Source organism: Oncorhynchus kisutch, linkage group LG4, assembly GCF_002021735.2.
Source record: "Oncorhynchus kisutch isolate 150728-3 linkage group LG4, Okis_V2, whole genome shotgun sequence".
NCBI classification, from domain to species: Eukaryota; Metazoa; Chordata; class Actinopteri; order Salmoniformes; family Salmonidae; genus Oncorhynchus; species Oncorhynchus kisutch.
Window position 1 is genome coordinate 19,723,062 of NC_034177.2, and position 24,615 is coordinate 19,747,676.

General features: G+C 43.4%; 1 protein-coding gene across 8 annotated transcripts in view; it reads right to left on the reverse strand.

Moving 5' to 3' along the window:
• Positions 1 to 24,615, reverse strand: part of LOC109889209 (phosphatidylinositol 4-phosphate 5-kinase type-1 gamma-like) — an 83,903-nt gene that overhangs the window by 29,791 nt on the left and 29,497 nt on the right. For all 8 annotated transcript variants that reach the window (XR_004209666.1, XM_031822604.1, XM_031822603.1 and 5 more), the window contains exons 2-10: positions 16,993 to 17,024; positions 16,097 to 16,183; positions 15,489 to 15,619; positions 14,870 to 14,987; positions 10,715 to 10,867; positions 2,515 to 2,814; positions 1,926 to 2,125; positions 1,713 to 1,796; positions 858 to 906 (exon numbers count right to left, since the gene is read on the reverse strand). Coding sequence is in view for 7 of the 8 variants with exons in the window: in XM_031822604.1 (XP_031678464.1) it covers positions 858 to 906; positions 1,713 to 1,796; positions 1,926 to 2,125; positions 2,515 to 2,814; positions 10,715 to 10,867; positions 14,870 to 14,987; positions 15,489 to 15,619; positions 16,097 to 16,183; positions 16,993 to 17,024 (1,154 nt within the window). In the remaining variant the exon portion in view is untranslated. The remainder of the gene's footprint in view (positions 1 to 857; positions 907 to 1,712; positions 1,797 to 1,925; positions 2,126 to 2,514; positions 2,815 to 10,714; positions 10,868 to 14,869; positions 14,988 to 15,488; positions 15,620 to 16,096; positions 16,184 to 16,992; positions 17,025 to 24,615) is intronic.

The window sequence follows — 24,615 nt, forward strand, 5'->3', positions numbered from 1 at the left end:
TCAAGGCAAAGATGAATGGAGCAAAGTACAGAGAGATCCTTGATGAAAACCTGCTCCAGAGCACTCAGACTGGGGGTGAAGGTTCACCTTCAAGCAGGACAATAACCCTAAGCACACAGCCAAGACAACACAGGAGTGGACTCGGGACAAGTCTCTGATGCTCCCCATCCAGCAACGCTCCCCATCCAACCTGACAGAGCTTGAGAGAATCTGCAGAGAAGAATGGGAGAAACTACCCCAAAAAAGGTGTGCCAAGCTTGTAGCGTCATACCCAAGAAGACTCAATGCCTTAATCGCTGCAAAAAGTGCTTCAACAAAGTACTGAGTAAACTGTCTGAATACTTTTATTTTTTAATTTTATCTTTATTTAACTAGGCAAGTCAGTTAAGAACAAATTCTTATTTTCAATGACGGCCTAGGAACAGTGGGTTAACTGCCTGTTCAGGGGCAGAACGACAGATTTGTACCTTGTCAGCTTGGGGATTTGAACTTGCAACCTTTCGGTTATTAGTCCAACATTCTAACCACTAGGCTACCCTGCCGCCCCATATACTTATGAATGTAATATCAGTTTTTAATTTTTAATAAATTCACAAACATTTCTAAAAACCTGTTTATGCTTTGTCATTATGAGGTATTGTGTGTAGATTGATGAGGGGGAAAAAACGATTTAATCCATTTTAGAATAAGGCTGCAACGTAACAAAAGGTGAAAAAAGTGAAGGGGTGTGAATACGTTCCGGAAGGCACTGTATATTGTTAAGGACTGTGTTCATAAAGAGCTCAGATATGATTACATAGCCCAGACTGACTGTACTAGGAAATACAAATAAAGCTCATTATGAAGGTTAAACTCACCCCATCGTGAACCAAAGCCTTCCACGTGTGCTCCAGTTTCTTTATTAACCTGGAGCCGGAAAGAGAAACAACACTTCAAACGTTTGGTATTAAAAATCGATTAACCCGTTAGAGTCTAAGCCCTGTCTAAGTCGGAGTAGGGGTACTACTAAGCTATATGGATTTGTTTTAAGAAGGTCATACCAAGGATCATTTTGCTATTTGATTTTGAATGTTTAGACCCTTTGAAGTATCAAAAAAATATATACAAAAATTATTTGATGAACATGTTTATTTGGCCTTACTGCTATTAGCCCGTAGAAATGCATTGAATAACACATTCACTACATGGAACAACAGATAGTCCCCCCCAAAAAAACATCTAAAGGAAATGTGTTCTGAAGTGTCTGTCCTATATCTGAGACATGTATTGAACCCCTTATTTTTGTCACTAAATATTCTCCATATATACTTCCATAAATGTTTTTCATTTTTCAATGTTTGTATTATGATAATTAGATTTTCAGGGGGGTGCAGACATTGACCTTAGGGGGTTAAGGTCACAGAGACAAATATAAACAGCGTCAACCAGCCACGCTACAGGCTGTTGCTTTATACGCTGATGGAGGCTGAATATTTGATCATCTTATGATGCTGGCAGGCTGATTCTACAAGACAGATAGTGACTGAATGAGTTATAATATAGTTACCTGGGTCACATTTATTATGCACCAAAGATAAATAAAAAAAATACTGCTACAGATAGGGACTACCCGAACTTGTCCAATAAGAAACGTTTGTTTTAGTTTCCGTTCCAAAACATTTTGCTACAATGTGACCTAATGAACACGATTCTGTATGATCATTTGTGAATACCTGTAGGATTGCAGGATGTCGATGATTCCGATGTAGAGGAGTAGACGCTCTCCTTTCGCGTTGACTGCAGGGATGCCGCCCATCCTACAGACAAACATGAAGAGATAGTCAGACACAAAGAGTGGCACTGACAAACAGAGAGGGTAGAGAGAGCTACAAGGAGACAGCTAGCAACACTCAAACTCCCCAGCCGGTCACAGGTCAGTCACTCACGTGTCATCGGTGTCGATAGACTCTCCGCAGGCGGCCCCTCCCTGGATGGACTCCATGGCAGTGGAGTAGAGGGCCTTCTGGGCCACGGGCCTCTTCTCATCCTTCTCTCCTCCCTCCATCTGCTGCTCCCGCTCTGCCTGGTCGATGTTATGGACCCCCAGCAGCAAGCTGTAGTCCATGATCTTAAAGCTCTCCAGCACCTGGAAATAGACACAGATATATAGGTTTCAGTTATAGGACTGTGCCAGGCCTATGAGCCCTATGATTGGTCCACACGTCAATGGGCTCCTTCTCAATTATCTTTTCTATTACAAATGGGGGTATTAAAAAGGTAACCTGTACTGCAGCGTAGTATAAAACATTTGCTTCACAGGGGATGTAACTGCACAGTCAGGGGCATATTTCAGAAATGTATTTAATTAATAACTTGCTGCTCGACGTCAAAGGAATTGACAATATTAATAATATACCTTGCTGCAGCAAGTAACTTTTTAGTGCCCTCAACTGTAGATGCTAAGTTAAAAAGTATGTCAATGTGTAATTTAAACCCTGATAGCAATGGGTCCTAAACCTGGCTTGTTTTCCTCACCAGACAGTCTCTCTGCAGTGTCTTGACCAGAGCGCTGTACATATCCTGGTCCAGCATCAGGCCATCCTGCAGGTCCTGCATGAAGTCCAGGTCTTTGAAGGTGGGCTTGGCCTTCTGTCTCTCCTTCTTGGAGGCACAGCGTTTGTACGTGGAGCCCTTCAGGTCGAACTTGAGGTGCATGCGGACGGCGCGCGGTAGAACGTTGTTCATGACCACCATGCGGATGTTCTTACCGCCAGACTGGATGCAGTACAGGCCAAAGAACTTGGGGAGCAGGGTACGAGGGTTCTGGTTGAGGTTCTGGAGAGAGGGAGGAAAAGAAAGATGCAGTAAGAAAAAGACCAACATTACCAAGAGCACAGGATAGTTTTGAAGAAAACAGTCCATGATTTGGTACCTTTCATTTTAACCCTGGTAATTAGGTAACCTGGTCTTTAAAAGTTTTTTTTAATGGTTTTAACTTGATCTGGAAAGGCAATAAATACAATCATTTTGAACAGTTTTTATCTCAGTCTTTGTTTTTAAGCCTATTTAAATGGATATTTCAGGATTTTGGCAATGAGGCCCTTTATCTACTTCCCTAGAGTCCGATTAACTCATGGATACAAATGTTATTTAACCTTTATTTACCCCGTTCCGCTAGTGGAACCCCTCGCCAACAGCCAATGAAATTGCAGGGCGCCAAATACAAATCAACAGAAATCTCATAAATCATTGTCTGATTTCAAAAATGCATTACAGCGAAAGCTCCACAAACGATTAAGTTAGGTCACCACTAACTCATTTTTCCAGCCAAAGAGAGGAGTCACAAAAAGCATAAATAGAGATAAAATTAATCACTAACATCTGATGATCTTCATCAGATGACACTCATAGACCTTCATGTTACACAATATATATATGTTTTGTTCGGTAAAGTTCATATTTATATCCAAAAATCTTATTTTACATTGGCGTGTTACGTTCAGTAGTTCCAAAACATGCTGTGAATTTGCAGAGAGCCACATGAATTCACAGAAACACTCATAATAAATGTTGATGAAAATACAACTATTATACATGGAACTTTAGATACACTTCTCCTTAATGCAACCGCTGTGTCAGATTTGAAAAAAACTGTCAGAAAAAGCATAATCTGAGAACGGCGCTCAGAGCCCAAACCAGCCAGATAAATATCCGCCATGTTGGGTAGTCAACATTATTCATAAATAGCATTATAAATATTCACTTACCTTTGATGATCTTCATCAGAACGGACTCCCAGGAATCGCAGTTCCACAATAAATGCTTGTTTTGTTCGATAATGTCCATAATTTATGTCCAAATAGCTTCTTTTGTTAGGGTGTTTGGTAAACAAATCCAAAAGCGCGATCTGGTCCATTCGGACGAAACGTACAAAACGTTATATTACAGGTCGAAGAAACTTGTCAAACTAAGTATAGAATCAATCGTTAGGATGTTTCTATCATAAAAGTTCAATAATGTTCCAACCAACAAAGCATTACATGGGCTTGCTCCTACCTATCTCTCTGATTTGGTCCTGCCGTACATACCTATACGTACGCTACGGTCACAAGACGCAGGCCTCCTAATTGTCCCTAGAATTTCTAAGCAAACAGCTGGAGGCAGGGCTTTCTCCTATAGAGCTCCATTTTTATGGAACGGTCTGCCTACCCATGTCAGAGACGCAAACTCGGTCTCAACCTTTAAGTCTTTACTGAAGACTCATCTCTTCAGTGGGTCATATGATTGAGTGTAGTCTGGCCCAGGAGTGGGAAGGTGAACGGAAAGGCTCTGGAGCAACGAACCGCCCTTGCTGTCTCTGCCTGGCCGGTTCCCCTCTTTCCACTGGGATTCTCTGCCTCTAACCCTATTACAGGGGCTGAGTCACTGGCTTGCTGGGGCTCTCTCATGCTGTCCCTGGAGGGGGTGCGTCACCTGAGTGGGTTGATTCACTGTTGTGGTCATCCTGTCTGGGTTGGCCCCCCCCCCCCCTTGGGTTGTGCCGTGGCGGAGATCTTTGTGGGCTATACTCAGCCTTGTCTCAGGATGGTAAGTTGGTGGTTGAAGATATCCCTCTAGTGGTGTGGGGGCTGTGCTTTGGCAAAGTGGGTGGGGTTATATCCTTCCTGTTTGGCCCTGTCCGGGGGTGTCCTCGGATGGGGCCACAGTGTCTCCTGACCCCTCCTGTCTCAGCCTCCAGTATTTATGCTGCAGTAGTTTATGTGTCGGGGGGCTGGGGTCAGTTTGTTATATCTGGAGTACTTCTCCTGTCCTATTCGGTGTCCTGTGTGAATCTAAGTGTGCGTTCTCTAATTCTCTCCTTCTCTCTTTCTTTCTCTCTCTCGGAGGACCTGAGCCCTAGGACCATGCCCCAGGACTACCTGACATGATGACTCCTTGCTGTCCCCAGTCCACCTGGCCATGCTGCTGTTCCAGTTTCAACTGACCTGAGCCCTAGGACCATGCCCCAGGACTACCTGACATGATGACTCCTTGCTGTCCCCAGTCTACCTGGCCATGCTGCTGCTCCAGTTTCAACTTCCACCTGACTGTGCTGCTGCTCTAGTTTCAACTGTTCTGCCTTATTATTATTCGACCATGCTGGTCATTTATGAACATTGAACATCTTGACCATGTTCTGTTATAATCTCCACCCGGCACAGCCAGAAGAGGACTGGCCACCCCACATAGCCTGGTTCCTCTCTAGGTTTCTTCCTAGGTATTGGCCTTTCTAGGGAGTTTTTCCTAGCCACTGTGCTTCTCCACCTGCATTGCTTGCTGTTTGGGGTTTTAGGCTGGGTTTCTGTACAGCACTTTGAGATATCAGCTGATGTACGAAGGGCTATATAAATAAATTTGATTTGATTTGATTTGAAATAATTCCATTGTCTGTAGAAAAGCAATGGAACGAGAGCTACCTCTCAAGTGAAAGCGCGTGACTGAGAACGAGGCTGTAGGCAGACCCCTTAGTCAAACAGCTCCCATCAGGCCCCCCTTCACATGAGCAGCCTGTGGAAGCCCCAGGAAGTGCAAAATAACTCATATCCCACTGTGTATTTGATAGGGGCGAGTTCAAAAATTACAAACCTCAGATTTCCCACTTCCTGTTTGGATTTTTTTCTCAGGTTTTTGCCTGCCATATGAGTTCTGTTATACTCACAGACATCAATCAAACAGTTTTAGAGACTTCAGAGTGTTTTCTATCCAATACTACCAATAATATTCATACATTAGCATCTGGGACTGAGTAGGAGGCAGTTCACTCTGGGCACGCTATTCATCCAAAAGTGAAAATGCTGCCCCCTATCCCAAATTAAGAACAAAATCGTATTTTACAATGACGGTCTACCCCGGCCGAACCCTAACAACGCTGGGCCAATTGTGCGACGCCCTATGGGACTCCACATCATAGCCAGTTGTGATACAGCCAGGGATTAAACCAGGATTTGTAGTGACGCCTCTAGCACTGAGATGCAGTGCCTTTGACCTCTGCGCCACTTGGGAGTTATGTCTCTGTGTTAGTTTCAAGGATGTCATGACTGGAAGTCTATGGGTATCTACTAGCATGCTACCTAGCAGATACTTTCAGTAATTGCGCTGACGCTAGTTAGCAACTTCATACTGCACGCAGAAACATAAAAATGGTATCCTCATTGCCAAAATCCCAAAGTATCCATTTAGGTGATTGAGTAAGGCCAGCCCCGTCACAGTACCACATGATTCCTCAAGACCAAACCAACCTCACCCCTGCAAAATATTCACAACACAAGAGTAGCCAAAAAATACCAAAAGCAGTAACGCAAAGTACGAGACGTTTAAACTAACCTAATTCACAATTTCGTAAAACTATCTCCTTATCATCACTCTGCTTTAAATATTTAAGTAGTCAACCCAAATAAGTGAGGTTAGCCAAGCAACACACGTTCCTTAAACATTAAAAATAATGACAGAATCCCATTAAAGTAATTACCAGGAGCCAGCTTCTTATCCACTCAAAGAGTGCAACTCCTGGCAGACACACAGAGAGAGAGAGGAGGGAGAGAGATGGGAAGAGACAGAGAGAGAGACAGAGGAAGGAGGGGGCCGGAGGGGTCACAGGGCTCCAACAGCAAGCAATAAGGCCTTCAGGCTTTTAGGCCACAGCCAGTGATTTTCACAAGAGAGACAGACTGGGGGCATGAGACCAAGAGACGGAAAGAAACAGAGGGAGGGAATTCCCATCATCCAGCAACACATGCCCCATCTGTCCCTGAGTGGAGGGAACAGCGCTGACAAGTCAACAAGAGAGAGACACATGAGAGAGAAAGCAGGGGATAAAAGAGGGGGATAGAGAGTAGAGGTCAACCGATTAATAGGAATGGCCGATTTAATTAGGTCCGATTTCATAATAATCAGTAATCGGCATTTTTGGACACTGATTATGGCTGATTACATTGCACTCCACATGGAGACTGCGTGGCAGGCTGACTACCTGTTATGCGAGTGCAGCAAGGAGCCAAGGTAAGGTGCTAGCTAGCATTAAACTTATCTTATAAAAAACACTCAACATAATCACTAGTTAACTACACATGGTTGATGATATTACTAGTTTATCTAGCTTGTCCTGCGTTGCATATAAACGATGCAGTGCCTGTTAATTTATCACTGAATCACAGCCTACTTCGCCAAACGGGTGATTTAACAAGCGCATTCGCGAAAAAAGCACTGTCGTTGCACCAATGTGTACCTAACCATAAACATCCATGCCTTTCTTAAAATCAATACACAAGTATATATTTTTAAACCTGCATATTTAGTTAATGTTGCCTGCTAACATGAATTTCTTTTAACTAGGGAAATTGTGTCACTTATCTTGCGTTCTGTCCAACAGAGTCAGGGTATATGCAGCAGTGTAAAGACTGTGTGAAGACCATTTCTTCCTAACAAAGACCGTAATTAATTTGCCAGAATTTTACGTAATTATGACATTACATTGAAGGTTGTGCAAAGTAACAGGAATATTTAGACTTATGGATGCCACCCGTTAGATAAAATACGGAACGGTTCCGTATTCCACTGAAATAATAAACGTTGTTTTCGGAATTATAGTTTCCGGATTTGACCATATTAATGACCTAAGGCTGGTATTTGTGTGTGTTATTATATTATAATTAAGTCTATGATTTGATAGAGCAGTCTGACTGAGCGGTGGTAGGCCACAGCAGGCTCATAAGCATTCATTCAAACAGCACTTTCCTGTATTTGCCAGCAGCTCTTCGTAATGCTTCAAGCATTGCGCTGTTTTTGACTTAAAGCCTATCAACTCCCGAGATTAGTCTGGCAATACTAAAGTACCTATTAGAACATCCAATAGTCAAAGGTATATGAATTACAAATGGTATAGAGATAAATAGTCCTATAGTAACTACAACCTACAATTTCTTACCTGGGAATATTGAAGACTCATGTTAAAAGAAACCACCAGCTTTCATATGTTCTGAGCAAGGAACTTAAACGTTAGCTTTTTTACATGGAACATATTGCACGTTTGCTTTCTTCTTCAACACTTTGTTTTTGCATTATTTAAACCAAATTGAACATGTTTCATTATTTATTTGAGACTAAATTGATTTATTGGTGTATTATATTAAGTTAAAATAAGTGTTCATTCAGTATTGTTGTAATTGTCATTATTACAAATATATATATAAAAATCGTTTGATTAATCGGTATCGGCTTCTTTTAGGCCTCCAATAATCGGTATCGGCGTTTAAAAATCATAATCGGTCGACCTCTAATAGAGAGGGAGAGAAAGATGTGAGGGTGAGAAAGAGATGTGAGAGGGAGAGAAAAAGAAAGAGATGTGAGAGGGTGAGAGAGAGTAAGAGATGTGAGAGGGAGAGAAAAAGAAAGAGATGTGAGAGGGAGAGAAAAAGAAAGAGATGAGAGAGGGTGAGAGAGAGTAAGAGATGTGAGAGGAGAGAAAAAGAAAGAGATGTGAGAGGGAGAGAGAGAGTAGGAGATGAGGGAGAGAGAGAGTAAGAGATGAGAGGGTGAGAGAGAGTAAGAGATGTGAGAGGAGAGAAAAAGAAAGAGATGTGAGAGGGAGAGAGAGAGTAGGAGATGAGGGAGAGAGAGAGTAGGAGATGAGAGGGTGAGAGAGAGTAAGAGATGTGAGAGGGAGAGAAAAAGAAAGATGGGAGAGAAAAAGAAAGAGATGTGAGAGGGAGAGAGAGAGTAAGAGATGTGAGAGGGAGAGTAAGAGATGTGAGAGGGAGAGTAAGAGATGTGAGAGGGAGAGAGAGAGTAAGAGATGTGAGAGGGAGAGAGAGAGTAAGAGATGTGAGAGGGAGAGAGAGAGTAAGAGATGTGAGAGGGAGAGAGAGAGTAAGAGATGTGAGAGGGAGAGTAAGAGATGTGAGAGGGAGAGTAAGAGATGTGAGAGGGAGAGAGAGAGTAAGAGATGTGAGAGGGAGAGAGAGAGTAAGAGATGTGAGAGGGAGAGAGAGAGTAAGAGATGTGAGAGGGAGAGAGAGAGTAAGAGATGTGAGAGGGAGAGAGAGAGTAAGAGATGTGAGAGGGAGAGTAAGAGATGTGAGAGGGAGAGTAAGAGATGTGAGAGGGAGAGTAAGAGATGTGAGAGGGAGAGAGAGAGTAAGAGATGTGAGAGGGAGAGAGAGAGTAAGAGATGTGAGAGGGAGAGAGAGAGTAAGAGATGTGAGAGGGAGAGTAAGAGATGTGAGAGGGAGAGTAAGAGATGTGAGAGGGAGAGAGAGAGTAAGAGATGTGAGAGGGAGAGTAAGAGATGTGAGAGGGAGAGTAAGAGATGTGAGAGGGAGAGAGAGAGTAAGAGATGTGAGAGGGAGAGAGAGAGTAAGAGATGTGAGAGGGAGAGAGAGAGTAAGAGATGTGAGAGGGAGAGTAAGAGATGTGAGAGGGAGAGTAAGAGATGTGAGAGGGAGAGTAAGAGATGTGAGAGGGAGAGAGAGAGTAAGAGATGTGAGAGGGAGAGAGAGAGTAAGAGATGTGAGAGGGAGAGAGAGAGTAAGAGCAAGTGAAAGCATGACAGAGAATCGAGCTTGGCATTGCTAATTACAAAAGTATGGGGGGAAAACAGGCATGTAGAATGATGCCACGAGAGAGTGGAAAACAAGTGTGAGGGGGTGGCACTGACGTTTGTTACATCACCATGTTTTACATCAGGCCCCCAAGCCCAACCCAGTCCTGTCAGCAGACGTGTAGAGCTGTTCTACTGCCTCTCTGTGTGTGTGCCTGCCTGCCTGCCTGTCCCCACTATGTGTCTCAGTCTTAGTCTCAGTCTGCTATGGCCTCAGGCCACAGTGAACCCGCATGGCTCACAATCCCTCATGGCTCATTAGCACGCACACCTAACACCCATTGGAATCGTGTAACTGCAATGGTCTGGAGCCAAAATGGTGGAAAAGGTCAGTGTAAATGTCTTCCTGTTGTCATATACTAATGCTTGAGGGCATTTCCCTTCAAACGTGGGTAAATTCCTGCTCGGTTTCCATGCCTGTTAGGACATGAATATACACAAGCTTATCCCCACGGAAAATAGAAATCTAAAATAGAAACATGGACATACACTAGTACCTGGTCGGACCTGCTTTGCCTCCAGAACAGCCTGAACTTTGCTCAATTGGTATCAAGGGACTTAACGTGTGCCAGGAAAACATTCCCAACACCATTACACCACCAGCCTGTACTGTTGACACCAGGCAGGGTAGCCTAGTGATTAGAGCGTTGGACTAGTAACCGGAAGGTTGCAAACCCCCGAGCTGACAAGGTACAAATCTGTCCCTGAACAGGCAGTTAACCCACTGTTCCTAGGCCGTCATTGAAAATAAGAATTTGTTCTTAACTGACTTGCCTAGTTAAATAAAGGTGAAAAAATGGGGCCATGGACCCATGCTGTTTATGCCAAATCCTGACTCTGCCATCAGCATGATGCAACAGGAACAGGGATTAATCAGGAAATGTTTTTCCACTCCTCAATTGTCCAGTGGAGCCACTTCTTGTTTTTAGCTGATAGGAGTGGAACCCGTGTGGTCATCTGCTGCAATAGCCAATACGTGACAAGGACCGACGAGATGTGCGATTCATCAGAAAATATTGCCTCTTGTGAGTAGTATGTGAGTGAGTGGAATGATGCAGTGTGTGTGTGTGTGTATTGTGAGTGTGTGGGGTCATATCTCACCATGTAGTAGCCAGGCAGCAGCTTCTGTAGAAACTCTGCCTCCTTGTGCATAACGGTCTTGATGATGAACTCATCGTCCTTGGTCAGGTAGAACACAGAGCCACTGGCCCCGGGGTTGGACAGCTCAATCAGGGGCTCGTTACACAGGGAGTACTAGAGACACACAGACACATACACTTTCACTGCATTATTTTTGCATATTGAAACACACACAAGTACAAACATGCACTCCGACAACTATACATACACAGAGACACACATCACACGTGCACACACACTAATCGTAGGTATGTGTGTGCTGTGGAGCTTCTAGACTGCTGCCCACTCAGGGAGGAGCGGTGACTCACCCTGTCTCCTCCTTGACCTAACCTCTCCACCAGACCTCGTCTGGCATAACCATCTCTACCCATCCTTCTTATACCTTCCCCCTCTCCTCAACCCAACCCTTCTGTGGCCCTCCTCCTCTCTGCATACCGTTTCTCCTCTCACCCTCCCTATTCTGTTCTTCTTCCTGCCTAATATCCCTATTCATCCACATAGTATTTCTTTGCTCATCTCTCCCTCTCCCAAAATCTCCTCATTCTCTTCAACCCTCCCTGCCCCTCCTGTCCCTCCTGATTCTCTTCCCAGTCTCTCTCCAGGCGTGCCGGGGTGCCTGCCTGTCTGGTGGGGGAGATCACACTCCCAGTCAGGGTGCTACAGAGCCTGCTGTGCTGCTCACTGATGACAGTAGGCCTGGACTGAGAGGGAGGGAGTGGGCAGCAGGCTGTGGGATAGAGAGCCACACACACACACCACACTGTGACAGATTGTATTTTTTCAGTGCTTTTAACCAACTGAAATTATAAATTGTCAGATTGAAAACAAATAACTTTTGGGGGTTAGATATTAAGCTTTTAATTGTTTCACCACAATCCATCACCCTCTGAAATGCACAGCCTGATGAATCATCCCTTCTTGCAGGCGTATCCCAATCAGACAGTATGGGGAATAGGGGATGACAAGAGGAGGGGAAGATAAGAGCAGGGAGAGAGAGAGCACAAGAGAAAGGAAGGAGAGTGAAAATGAGAGAAATAAAGGAGGGGAGAGGGGAAAGAGAGAAAGAAATAAACAGAGAAAGATGAGAATGGAGGAAGGGAGAAAGAGTGAAGAGAAAGAGAGAGAGACAGTGAGGCAGGAAGGAAGGGAGAGCAAGACCCTGAGTGCAGAGAGCTTGAGCTCCAGGCACTGTGATTAATCACTGAGGCAGGAACACTGCACACACACCCAGGGCCACACACACACACACACACACACACACACACACACACAATAAATGCAGACCCTCAGAGGGAGACAGACACCTAATGCACACAGGAGCATGACAGCATCTTAAAAACACAGGCAGTTGTATAATCATATCGTCTAGAAGGCAGGAGGGGCATGTTCACAGACGAACACACACACAGCCAGTCAGGCAAGACTGAAACAACGTGACAAGGGCCATGAGGGGTGACGCTGTGCCTGTCACACTCACACACACACACTTTGACTGCATTATTCTGGAATATCGAAACACACACAAGGACATGTATGTATCCTACTCCGACAAGTATACATACACAGAGACACGGCGCGCGCACACACACGCACCACGCACACACACAATAATCAGAGGTACAGTGCAGTCAGAAAGTAGTCAGACCCCTTGACATCTTCCACATTTTGTTACGTTACAGCCTTATTCTGAAATGGATTAAAGAAAACAATTTCCTCAGCAATCTACACACAATACCCCTTAATGACAAAGTGAAAACAGGTTTTTAGACATTTTTGTAAATGTATATAAAAAAGAAAAAAAGAAATACCTTCTTTACATCAGTATTCAGACCCTTCTTTACATCAGTATTCAGACCCTTCTTTACATAAGTATTCAGACCCTTCTTTACATCAGTATTCAGACCCTTCTTTACATCAGTATTCAGACCCTTCTTTACATAAGTATTCAGACCCTTCTTTACATAAGTATTCAGACCCTTCTTTACATAAGTATTCAGACCCTTCTTTACATAAGTATTCAGACCCTTTGCTATGAGACTCGAAATTGAGCTCAGGTGTATCCTGTTTTCATTGATCATCCTTGAGATGTTTCTACAACTTGATTGGAGTCCAACTGTAGTAAATTGATTTGACATGATTTGGAAAGGCACACACCTGCCTATACAAGGTTCCACAGTTGACAGTACATGTCAGAGTAAAAACCAAGTCAAGAGATCAAAAGGAATTGTCCGTAGAGCTCTGAGACAGGATTGTGTCAAGGCACAGCTTTGATCTATTTATTTAATTTAACTAGGCAAGTCTGTTAAGAACAAATTCTTATTTACAATGACGGCCAACCCCAGGCCAAATCCGGATGACGCTGGGCCAATTGTGCGCCGCCGTATGGGACTTCCAATCACGGCCGGATGTGATGCAACCTGGATTCAAACCAGGGACTGCAGTGACGCCTCTTGCACGGAGATGCAGTGCCTTAGACAGCTGCGCCACTCGGGAGCCCCAGATCTGGGGAAGGGTACCAAAACATTTCTGCAGCATCAAAGTTCCCTAAGAACACAAAGGCCTCTATCATTCTTAAATTGAAGAAGTTTGGAACCACCAAGACTCTTCCTTGAGCTCGCCGCCCGGTCAAACTGAGCAATCGGGGGAGAAGGGCCTTGGTCAGGGAGGTGACCAAGAACCCGATGGTCACTTTGACAGAGCTCTAGAGTTCCTCTGTGGAGATGGGAGAACCTTCCAGAAGGACAACCATCTCTGCAGCACTCCACCAATTAGGCTTTTATGTAGTGGCTAGAAGGAAGCCACTCTTCAGTAAAAGGCACCTAAAGACTCTCAGACCATGAATAGCAAAATTATCTGGTCTGATGAAACCAAGGTTGAACTCTATGGCCTGAATGTCTAGCATCATGTCTGGAGGAAACCTGGCACCATTCCTACGGTGAAGCATGATGGAGGCAGCATCATGCTATGGGGATGTTTGGACTGGGAGACGAGTCAGGATTGAGGCAAAGATGAACGGAGAAAGGTACAGAGAGATCCTTGATGAAAACCTGCTCCAGAGCGCTCAGGACCTCAGACTGGGGTGAAGGTTCACCTTCCAACAGGACAACAACCCTAAGCACACAGCCAAGACAACACAGGAGTGGCTTCGGGACAAATCTCTGAATGTCCTTGAGTGGCTCAGCCAGAGCTTGGACTTGAACCTGATCTAACATATCTGGACAGACCTGGAAATAGCTGTGCAGCAACGCTCCCCATCCAACCTGACAAACCTTGAGAGGATCTGCAGAGAAGAATGGGAGAAACTCCCCAAATACAGGTGTGCCAAGCTTGTAGTGTCATACCCAAGAAGACTTGAGGCTGTAATTGCTGTCAAAGGTACTTCAACAAAGTACTGAGTAAAGGGTCTGAATACTTATGTAAAGTGATATTTCAGTTTAATTTTAAAAATAAATAAATTAGCAAACATTTCTAAAAAACAGTTCTTGCTTCGTCATTATGGGATATTGTGTGTAGATTTATGAGGATAAAAAAACGATTTCATACATTTTATAATAAGGTTGCAACCTAACAAAATGTGGAAAAAGTAAAGGGGTTTGGATACATTCCGAATGCACTGTATGTGTGTGCTGTGGAGCTTCTATACTGCTGCCCACTCAGGGAGGAGCGGTGACTCACCCTGTCTCCTCCTTGACCTAACCTCTCCACCAGACCTCGTCTGGCATAACCATCTCTACCCATCCTTCTTATACCTTCCCCCTCTCCTCAACCCAACCCTTCTGTGGCCCTCCTCCTCTCTGCATACCGTTTCTTCTCTCACCCTCCCTATTCTGTTCTTCTTCCTGCCTAATATCCCTATTCATCTACATAGTATTTCTTTGCTCATCTCTCCCTCTCCCAAAATCTCCTCATTCTCTTCAACCCTCCCTGTCTCTCCAACCCTCCCTGTCTCTCATTCTCTCCAACCCTCCCTGTCTCTCATTCTCTCCAACCCTCCCTGTCTCTCATTCTCTCCAACCCTCCCTGTCCCTCCCTCCCGATCATCTAATATGTTAACGTCATGCAATGTTTTCATGTCTGTTGTCATGGTTTAAAAATGTTAGATTTCCCTGTTCTTACCAGGTAGTCATCGGGCCTGATCCCAAAGAGCTCCCTGAAGTAACGGAAGGCCACGGGAGCGTACGTTTTAAAACGGAAGTCTGGGAAGTGGTGGGCTGGAGTCAGGTTGCTGCCTTCACTGGATGGGGGAGAAGGGGAGAAAGGCATTTAGATACGGGACAACTATGTATGAACTAAGGAACTATTCTAGTGTAAATATATGAATATATATTGCTTTCTATCAAAATAACATGTCCAGGATCAGGGATGTGATCGGTCTGAGGCCTGGATGACGTGACTGTCTCGTTCTAATGATTTCACAAAGTTATGTACTGCCCTGATGGTGTGATTAGCAATTAACTACTGCAGTACATATCTTTTCTATGAATATACTGTTCATACAGTCAATATACACCATTCACATACATATATATTTATATTCCGGACTCTGACATTGCTCATTCATATTATGTCTTAATTTCTTGTTATGTTTTTTACTTTTGGATTATGTGTGTATTGTTATTGTATTGCTAAATATTACTGCACTGTTGGAGCTAGAAACATAAGCATTTCACCGCACTGGCGATAACATCTGCAGAACTGTGTACCCGACCAATAAACTTTGATCTGATTTAGTTACCTGGGAAAGAAGACGCTCTCCACCACATAGAAGTCCTGCATGAGGACGTCTCTCTCAGGCTTGGAGCTCAGGTTGCCCACTGTGTAGCCGATGCCCAGCTGGATGGCACCTTTCAGGGCAGACGACGTGGTCTGGGGGAGAGGAGACAGACAGTAGGGGTTAGTGGAGATAAAACTACTCTGAGCTTGGTGGACTGCAGCTCATTTATATGAATTGAGAAATCTTCTGATTTACTAGCTCCATTAGTTCAGCTCTCAGAGGGGACTGTACTCCACAATGAAGAGCCAAAACATTGACTCGCTCAACCATGCACACCAGAATACACGAGACAGACAGAGAGACAGACAGACAGACAGACGGATAAGAGTGTCTGTTAAATGACGTAAATGTAAACATACAGCGTGCAGGCTTTCACGGTTCTCTTCCCTGCTTTGCTTGCTCACAGCTGTAGCCTAATTATGCATACAGGACCATTACCAGGTGAGTTCTCTTGTGCCAGTGTCTTGGCTTGCTTGCTCTTGTGGGAGGTTGTCATTTCAAGGCGCAGGTACTATATGTTATTACTATGTAATTGATTGACTAATTGAATCAGGGGAGATGCTGCCTACCTTCTTGTAGGTGGTCTCTCCGGACGCGTCCACTCCCCTGTGGCCCATCCTCTTCCCCTGGCCTGGTAGGCCTGAGACACCAGGCAGCTGTTGGCCAGAGGATGGAGCAGAGTGATTAAGACACAGATTTAGATTTTTACTCACTTCTATGGGCTGAAAACACTAACACCACCTGATGCCTAGCTATGGGCCAGGTTTATCAAGCGTTTGCAGTGCCTGTGGGAAGTTTGCACCTGTTCTTTCCAATAGGGAACAACACATAAAAGGAGGAATGAAAGGTAAACTGAACATCAATAGAAGAACGAGGACAACGGGGTCAGTTTCATTTTTCTTTAGCTTTGATTTCGTTTGTCTTCTATTCCCGTGATAATTACAGTTGCAAACTCAACACAGGTGCTAGCGCTTAGTAAATATGGCACTAAAAAGCCTTGTGAGTGAACTGAGTCTCCCCTTTATGCCCATTTTTCTAACCCCTCCCAGATTACACAGACAAACTGACAGTGGGCACTTCTCATCACAGGGCAGAGTGTAAAATGAAAGGGGCTTATAATAAGGCATATGACCGGGGCAGTACCTAATATATGACCGGGGCAGTACCTAATATATGACCGGGGCAGTACATAATATATGACCGGGGCAGTACCTAATATATGACCGGGGCAGTACCTATGAAGATTCCCACACTGCCCGCGAGCATACTGAAGCCTCTATATGAAGTGTAGTAGTAGAGAGATCACACAGCTTAAGGATTGAAGTGCAGGCAGGGGGATGAAAGTAGCAGGAGATGGTGTGTGTAGCAGAACACAGACAGTAGGAGGGGGGTTTAAATAGAGGGCATGTCAGTCAGCTGTGTTTCAGTCAGATGGGCTAAATACAAGTAAAGGTGAGTACATTACCTCAGTGATGTGTGCTTTTCTAGCAGAAAAATCTGAAAGAGAGAGAGACCGAGAGAGACAGAGACACAAAGAGAGCATTAGACCTATGAGGGATTCCATTAGTTCACATAATCAGTGTTCGAAGGAACAAAGAGGAATCCCATAGGGTACACATTATGTAATAACAGTGTCAAATAACAATGGGGGCAGGTAGTGGAAGGAACGGTTACCAAATCAATATACCATTCATATTCTTCCTGGTAGTCTAGTCAGTACCATCTATCCCCAGCCTAGCATTTCATAAAGCCATGTGATGTGAAAACAGAGCCACATAAACAAAGGAATGGATCAGTGAGCTCTGCTGTCCTGTTCTCTTCAGCCAGCCTCAAATAGATCCAGAATTGTAGCTAATTTCTCAACTCACTTAGCATAATGAAGGAGTAGACTAAGAGGGGACAGTGCAACACACTGCTACTGGGATGATTGAACATCAGATGCCAGGGGGCTGATTACATCAAGAGTCAAGACACTGACTGACTGAGGCGTTTAAAACTGACCAACACTGTTATTTTAGGCTTGTCTATTTAAAATGATCAAAACAGACAGTAAATATGCAATTGGAATGACCTAAAAAAATACATTTTTAATGAGAATGTGTTATTCACCAGCCGTGCAAAGTGTGTGATGACAGGAGGTTGTGAAGGGCAGAAGCTGCATGGTCTCTGAATTGGTGTTTTACTCCTTCAAGATGCACCTACCACCAGTGGATGCAAGTTGGCGTTTATTGTCATGAATCTTGCACTGGAGGCATCTCCGCAGATTGTGGCTGTTCCAGCTAGTGACCAAAGTCATAGAATCTGATTTTAAACCTTAACCACACGCCAATGCGCGAGGAGAGAGGAGCCTGTCCTCCTTGTTACCGGGCAGACCCCAAGGTTTTCTTCTGTTCCTGTAACCTTTATAAACAGCCCCCCTGTCATTTCGCCCTGTGAACAGTGGGGTTGTTTCCCTGTTTATCTTCTTACTAGACAAGAGCCATTTTGCTTCTGCATGCCTACAACCGTTCTTATTACGCTACACCCGTTCTTATTACTCTATAGGTGTTCTTATTACTCTACAGGTGTTCTTATTACTCTACACCCGTACTTATTACTCTACACCCATTCTTATTACTCCAACCGTTCTTATTACTCTACAGGTGTTCTTATTACTCTACAGGTGTTCTTATTACTCTACAGGTGTTCTTATTACTCTACAGGTGTTCTTATTACTCTACAGGTGTTCTTATTACTCTACACCCGTTCTTGTTACGCTACAGGTGTTCTTATTACTCTACAGGTGTTCTTATTACTCTACAGGTGTTCTTATTACTCTACACCCATTCTTGTTACGCTACAGGTGATCTTATTACGCTACACCCGTTCTTATTACTCTACACCCATTCTTATTACGCTACAGGTGTTCTTATTACTCTACACCCGTTCTTATTACACTACAGGTGTTGTTATTACTTTACACCCGTTTTATTATGCTACAGGTGATCTTATTACGCTACAGGTGTTCTTATTACTCTACACCCGTTCTTATTACGCTACAGGTGTTCTTATTACGCTACAGGTGTTCTTATTACTCTACACCCGTTCTTATTACGCTACAGGTGTTCTTATTACTCTACACCCGTTCTTATTACGCTACAGGTGTTTTCTTATTACGCTACAGGTGTTCTTATTACTCTACCCCCGTACTTATTACTCTACACCTGTTCTTATTACGCTACAGGTGTTCTTATTACTCTACACCCGTTCTTATTATGCTACAGGTGTTCAGCTGGAACCTGTCATTCAGGGCCCTAATTGTTTAGCCTGTTTTGCATGGTATTTTGGCATTAATACAGGTCACATATCAGTTTTCAAAGTTTTGAGAATGACAAATATTAATTTTCACAAAGTCTGCTGCCTCAGTTTGTATGATGGCAATTTGCATAAACTCCAGAATGTTATGAAGAGTGATCAGATGAATTGCAATTAATTGCAAAGTTCCTCTTTGCCATGCAAATGAACTGAATCACCCAAAAACATTCCCACTGCATTTCAGCCCTGCCACAAAAGGACCAGCTGACATCATGTCAGTGATTCTCTCGTTAACACAGGTGTGAGTGTTGACAAGGACAAGGCTGGAGATCACTCTTTCATGCTGATTGATTTTGAATAACAGACTGGAAGCTTCAAAAGGATGGTGGTGCTTGCAATCATTGTTCTTCCTCTGTCAACCATGGTTACCTGCAAGGAAACACGTGCCGTCATCATTGCTTTGCAAAAAAAGGGCTTCACAGGCAAGGATATTACTGCCAGTAAGATTGCACCTAAATCACCCATTTATCGGATCATCAAGACCTTCAAGGAGAGCGGTTCAATTGTTGTGATGAAGGCTTCAGGGCGCCCAAGAAAGTCCAGCAAGCGCCAGGACCTTCTCCTAAAGTTGATTCAGCTGCGGGATCGGGGCACCACCAGTATAGAGCTTGCTCAGGAATGGCAGCAGGCAGGTGTGAGTGCATCTGCATGCACAGTGAGGCGAAGACTTTTGGAGGATGGCCTGGTGTCAAGAAGGGCAGCAAAGAAGCCACTTCTCTCCAGGAAAAACAACAGGGACAGACTGATATTCTGCAAAAGGTACAGGGATTGGACTGCTGAGGACTGGGGTAAAGTAATTTTCTCTGATGAATTCCCTTTCCGATTGTTTGGGGCATCCGGAAAAAAGCTTGTCCAGAGAAGACAAGGTGAGCGCTACCATCAGTCCTGTGTCAAGCCAACAGTAAAGCATCGTGAGACCATTCATGTGTGGGGTTGCTTCTCTGCCAAGGGAGTGGGCTCACTCACAATTTTGCCTAAGAACACAGCCATGAATAAAGAATGGTACCAACACATCCTCTGAAAGCAACTTCTTCCAACCATCCAGGAAAAGTTTGGTGACGAACAATGCCTTTTCCAGCATGATGGAGCACCTTGCCATAAGGCAAAAGTGATAAGTGGCTTGGGGAATAAAACATCGATATTTTGGGTCCATGGCCAGGAAACCCCCCAGACCTTAATCCCATTGAGAACTTGTGGTCAATCCTCAAGAGGCAGGTGGACAAACAAAAACCCACAAATTCTGACGAACTCCAAGCATTGATTATGCAAGAATGGGCTGCCATCAGTCAGGATGTGGCCCAGAAGTTAATTGACAGCATTCCAGGGCGGATTGCAAAGGTCTTGAAAAAGAAGGGTCAACACTGCAAATATTGACTCTGCATCAACTTCATGGAATTGTCAATAAAAGCCTTTGACACTTATGAAATGCTTGTAATTATACTTCAGTATTCCATAGTAACATCTGACAAAAATATCTAAAGACCCTGAAGCAGCAAACTTTGTGAAAATGTATATTTGTGTCATTCTCAAAACTTTTGGCCACAACTGTATGTATGTATGTATGCATCATCTTCAGCCTCTTTACTGCTAAAGTTGAGACTGGTGTTTTGCGGGTGCTGTTTAATGAAGCTGCCAGTTGAGGACTTGTGAGGCATCTGTTTCTCAAACTAGACACTCTAATCTACTTGTCCTCTTGCTCAGTTGTACACCGGGGCCTCCCACTCCTCTTTCTATTCTGGTTAGAGACAGTTTGCGCTGTTCTGTGAAGGGAGTAGCACACAGCGTTGTACAAAATCTTCAGTTTCTTGGCAATTTCTTGCATGGAATAGCCTTAATTTATCATAACAGGAATAGACTGAAGAGTTTCAGAAGAAAGTTACTTGTTTCTGGCCATTTTGAACCTGTAATCAAACCCAAAAATGCCGATGCAGATACTCAACTAGTCTAAAGAAGGCCAGTTTTATTGCTTCTTTAAATCAGAACAAAATGGTTTTCTAATGATCAATTAGTCTTTTAAAATGATACATTTGGATTAGCTAACACAACGTGCCATTGGAACACATGAGTGATGGTTGCTGATAATGGGCCTCTGTACGCCTACATTATGTAGATATTCCATAAGGAAATCTGCCGTTTCCAACTACAATAGTCATTTACAACATCAACAATGTCTAAACTGTATTTCTGATCAATTTGATGTTATTTAATGGATTTTTTGTGTGCTTTTCTTTCAAAAACAAGGACATTTATAAGTGACCCCAAACTTTTGAACGGTAATGTATATACACATACAGTACCAGTTAAAAGTTTGGACACACCTACTCATTCAAGGATTTTTCTTAATTTTGTACTATTTTCTACATTGTAGAATGATAGTGAAGACATCAAAACTATGAAATAACATGTTAGTAACCAAAAAAGTGTTAAACAAATCAAAAGGTGTGCCTTGTTAAAAGTTCATTTGTGGAAAATCAAAAGGTGTGCCTTGTTAAAAGTTCATTTGTGGAATTTCTTTCCTTCTTTATGCACTTGAGCCAATCAGTTGAGTTGTGACAAGGTATAGTTGGTATAAAGAAGATAGCCCTATTTGGTAAAAGACCAAGTCCACATTATGAAAATAATAGCTCAAATAAGCAAAGAGAAACAACAGTCCATCATTACTTTAAGACTAAGTAAATCCATGTGGAAAATTTCAAGAACTTTGTAAGTTTCTTCAAGTGCAGTTGCAAAAACCATCAAGCGCTATGATGAAACTGGCTCTCACGAGGACCGCCAAAGGAAAGGAAGACACAACGTTACCTCTGCTGCAGAGGATAAGTTCATTAGAGTTACCAGCCTGAAATTGCAACCCAAATGAATGCTTCACAGAGTTCAACTAATAGATACAACTCAACATCAACTGTTCAGAGGAGACTACATGAATAAGGCCTTCAAAAGTCAAATTTCTGCAAAGAAACCACTACTAAATGACACCAATAATAAGAAGAGACTTGCTTGGGCAATGGACATTTGACAAGTGGAAATCTGTTCTTTGGTCTGATGAGTCCAATTTTTTATATTTTTGGTGCCAACCGCTGTCTTTGTGAGCGCAGAGTACATTAACGGATGATCTCTGCATGTGTGGTTCCCACCGTGAAGCATGGTGTAATCATAACAACATACAGGAACTCAAGTTCTTTAGTTCACCTGACCTAGAATTCCTTACAATCAAATGCCGACCATATTATCTCCCAAGAGAATTCTCGTCGGTTATCATCACAGCCGTATATATTCCCCCTCAAGCAGATACCCAGATGGCCCTCAAGGAACTTCACTGGACTCTATGTAAACTGGAAACCCTATATCCTGAGGCTGCAAATTTGAGAACTAAATTCTAACAGCGTATTGATTGTAGCACCCATGCGGGCAATACACTGGATCACTGCTACTCTAACTTTCGCAATACGAGGCCCTTCCCCACCCTCCCTTCGGCAAATCCGACCACAACTCCATTTTCCTCCTTCCTTCCTATAGGCAGAAACTCAAACAGGAAGTACATGTGACAAAAACCATTCAACGCTGGTCTGACCAATCGGAATACACGCTTCAAGATTGTTTTGATCACGCGGACTGGGAAATGTTCTGGGCAACCTCAGAGAATAACATTGATTTATACGCTGATTCGGTGAGTGAGTTTATAAGGAAGTGCATTGGAGATGTACCCACTGTGACTATTTAAACCTACTCTAACCAGAAACCGTGGATAGATGGCAGCATTCGCAGAAAACTGAAAGCACAAACCACTGCATTTAACCACGGAAAGATGACTGGGAATATAGCCGAATATAAACAGTGTAGTTATTCCCGCCACAAGGAAATCAAACAAGCGAAATGTCAGTACAGAGACAAAGTGGAGTCGCAATTCAACGGGTCAGACACATGTGGGCCGGGTCTACAGGCAATTACGGACTACAAAAAGAAAACCAGCCATGTCACAGACATCGATGTCTTGCTTCCAGACAAACTAAACACCTTCTTTGCCCACTTTGAGGATAATACAGTGCCACCGAAGTGGCCCGCTACCGAGGACTGCGGGCCCCCCTCTCCTTCTCCGTGGCCCCCTTGAACTTTGCGACCTTTTGCCACATTTCAGGATTCAAACATAAAGATATAAAACTGTATTTTTTTGTGAAGAATCAACAACAAGTGGGACACAATCATGAAGTGGGACGACATTTATTGGATATTTCAAACTTTTTTAACAAATCAAAAACTGAAAAATTGGGCGTGCAAAATTATTCAGCCCCTTTACTTTCAGTGCAGCAAACTCTCTCCAGAAGTTCAGTGAGGATCTCTGAATGATCCAATGTTGACCTAAATGACTAATGATGATAAATACAATCCACCTGTGTGTAATCAAGTCTCCAAATAAATGCACCTGCACTGTGATAGTCTCAGAGGTCCGTTAAAAGCGCAGAGAGCATCATGAAGAACAAGGAACACACCAGGCAGGTCCGAGATACTGTTGTGAAGAAGTTTAAAGCCGGATTTGGATACAAAAATATTTCCCAAGCTTTAAACATCCCAAGGAGCACTGTGCAAGCGATAATATTGAAATGGAAGGAGTATCAGACCACTGCAAATCTACCAAGACCTGGCCGTCCCTCTAAACTTTCAGCTCATACAAGGAGAAGACTGATCAGAGATGCAGCCAAGAGGCCCATGATCACTCTGGATGAACTGCAGAGATCTACAGCTGAGGTGGGAGACTCTGTCCATAGGACAACAATCAGTCGTATATTGCACAAATCTGGCCTTTATGGAAGAGTGGCAAGAAGAAAGCCATTTCTTAAAGATATCCATAAAAAGTGTCGTTTAAAGTTTGCCACAAGCCACCTGGGAGACACACTAAACATGTGGAAGAAGGTGCTCTGGTCAGATGAAACCAAAATTGAACTTTTTGGCAACAATGCAAAACGTTATGTTTGGCGTAAAAGCAACACAGCCCATCACCCTGAACACACCATCCCCACTGTCAAACATGGTGGTGGCAGCATCATGGTTTGGGCCTGCTTTTCTTCAGCAGGGACAGGGAAGATGGTTAAAATTGATGGGAAAATGGATGGAGCCAAATACAGGACCATTCTGGAAGAAAACCTGATGGAGTCTGCAAAAGACCTGAGACTGGGACGGAGATTTGTCTTTCAACAAGACAATGATCCAAAACATAAAGCAAAATCTACAATGGAATGGCTCAAAAATAAACATATCCAGGTGTTAGAATGGCCAAGTCAAAGTCCAGACCTGAATCCAATCGAGAATCTGTGGAAAGAACTGAAAACTGCTGTTCACAAATGCTCTCCATCCAACCTCACTGAGCTCGAGCTGTTTTGCAAGGAGGAATGGGAAAAAATGTCAGTCTCTCGATGTGCAAAACTGATAGAGACATACCCCAAGCAACTTACAGCTGTAATCGCAGCAAAAGGTGGCGCTACAAAGTATTAACTTAAAGGGGCTGAATAATTTTGCACGCCCAATTTTTCAGTTTTTGATTTGTTAAAAAAGTTTGAAATATCCAATAAATGTCGTTCCACTTCATGATTGTGTCCCACTTGTTGTTGATTCTTCACAAAAAAATACAGTTTTATATCTTCATATTTGAAGCCTGAAAAATACAATTTTATTGAGTAAATGTATTTCTTGGTTCCTTTCATTTTAAGAGAGAAAAACTTTGTTGTTTGTCGATGTAAAAATC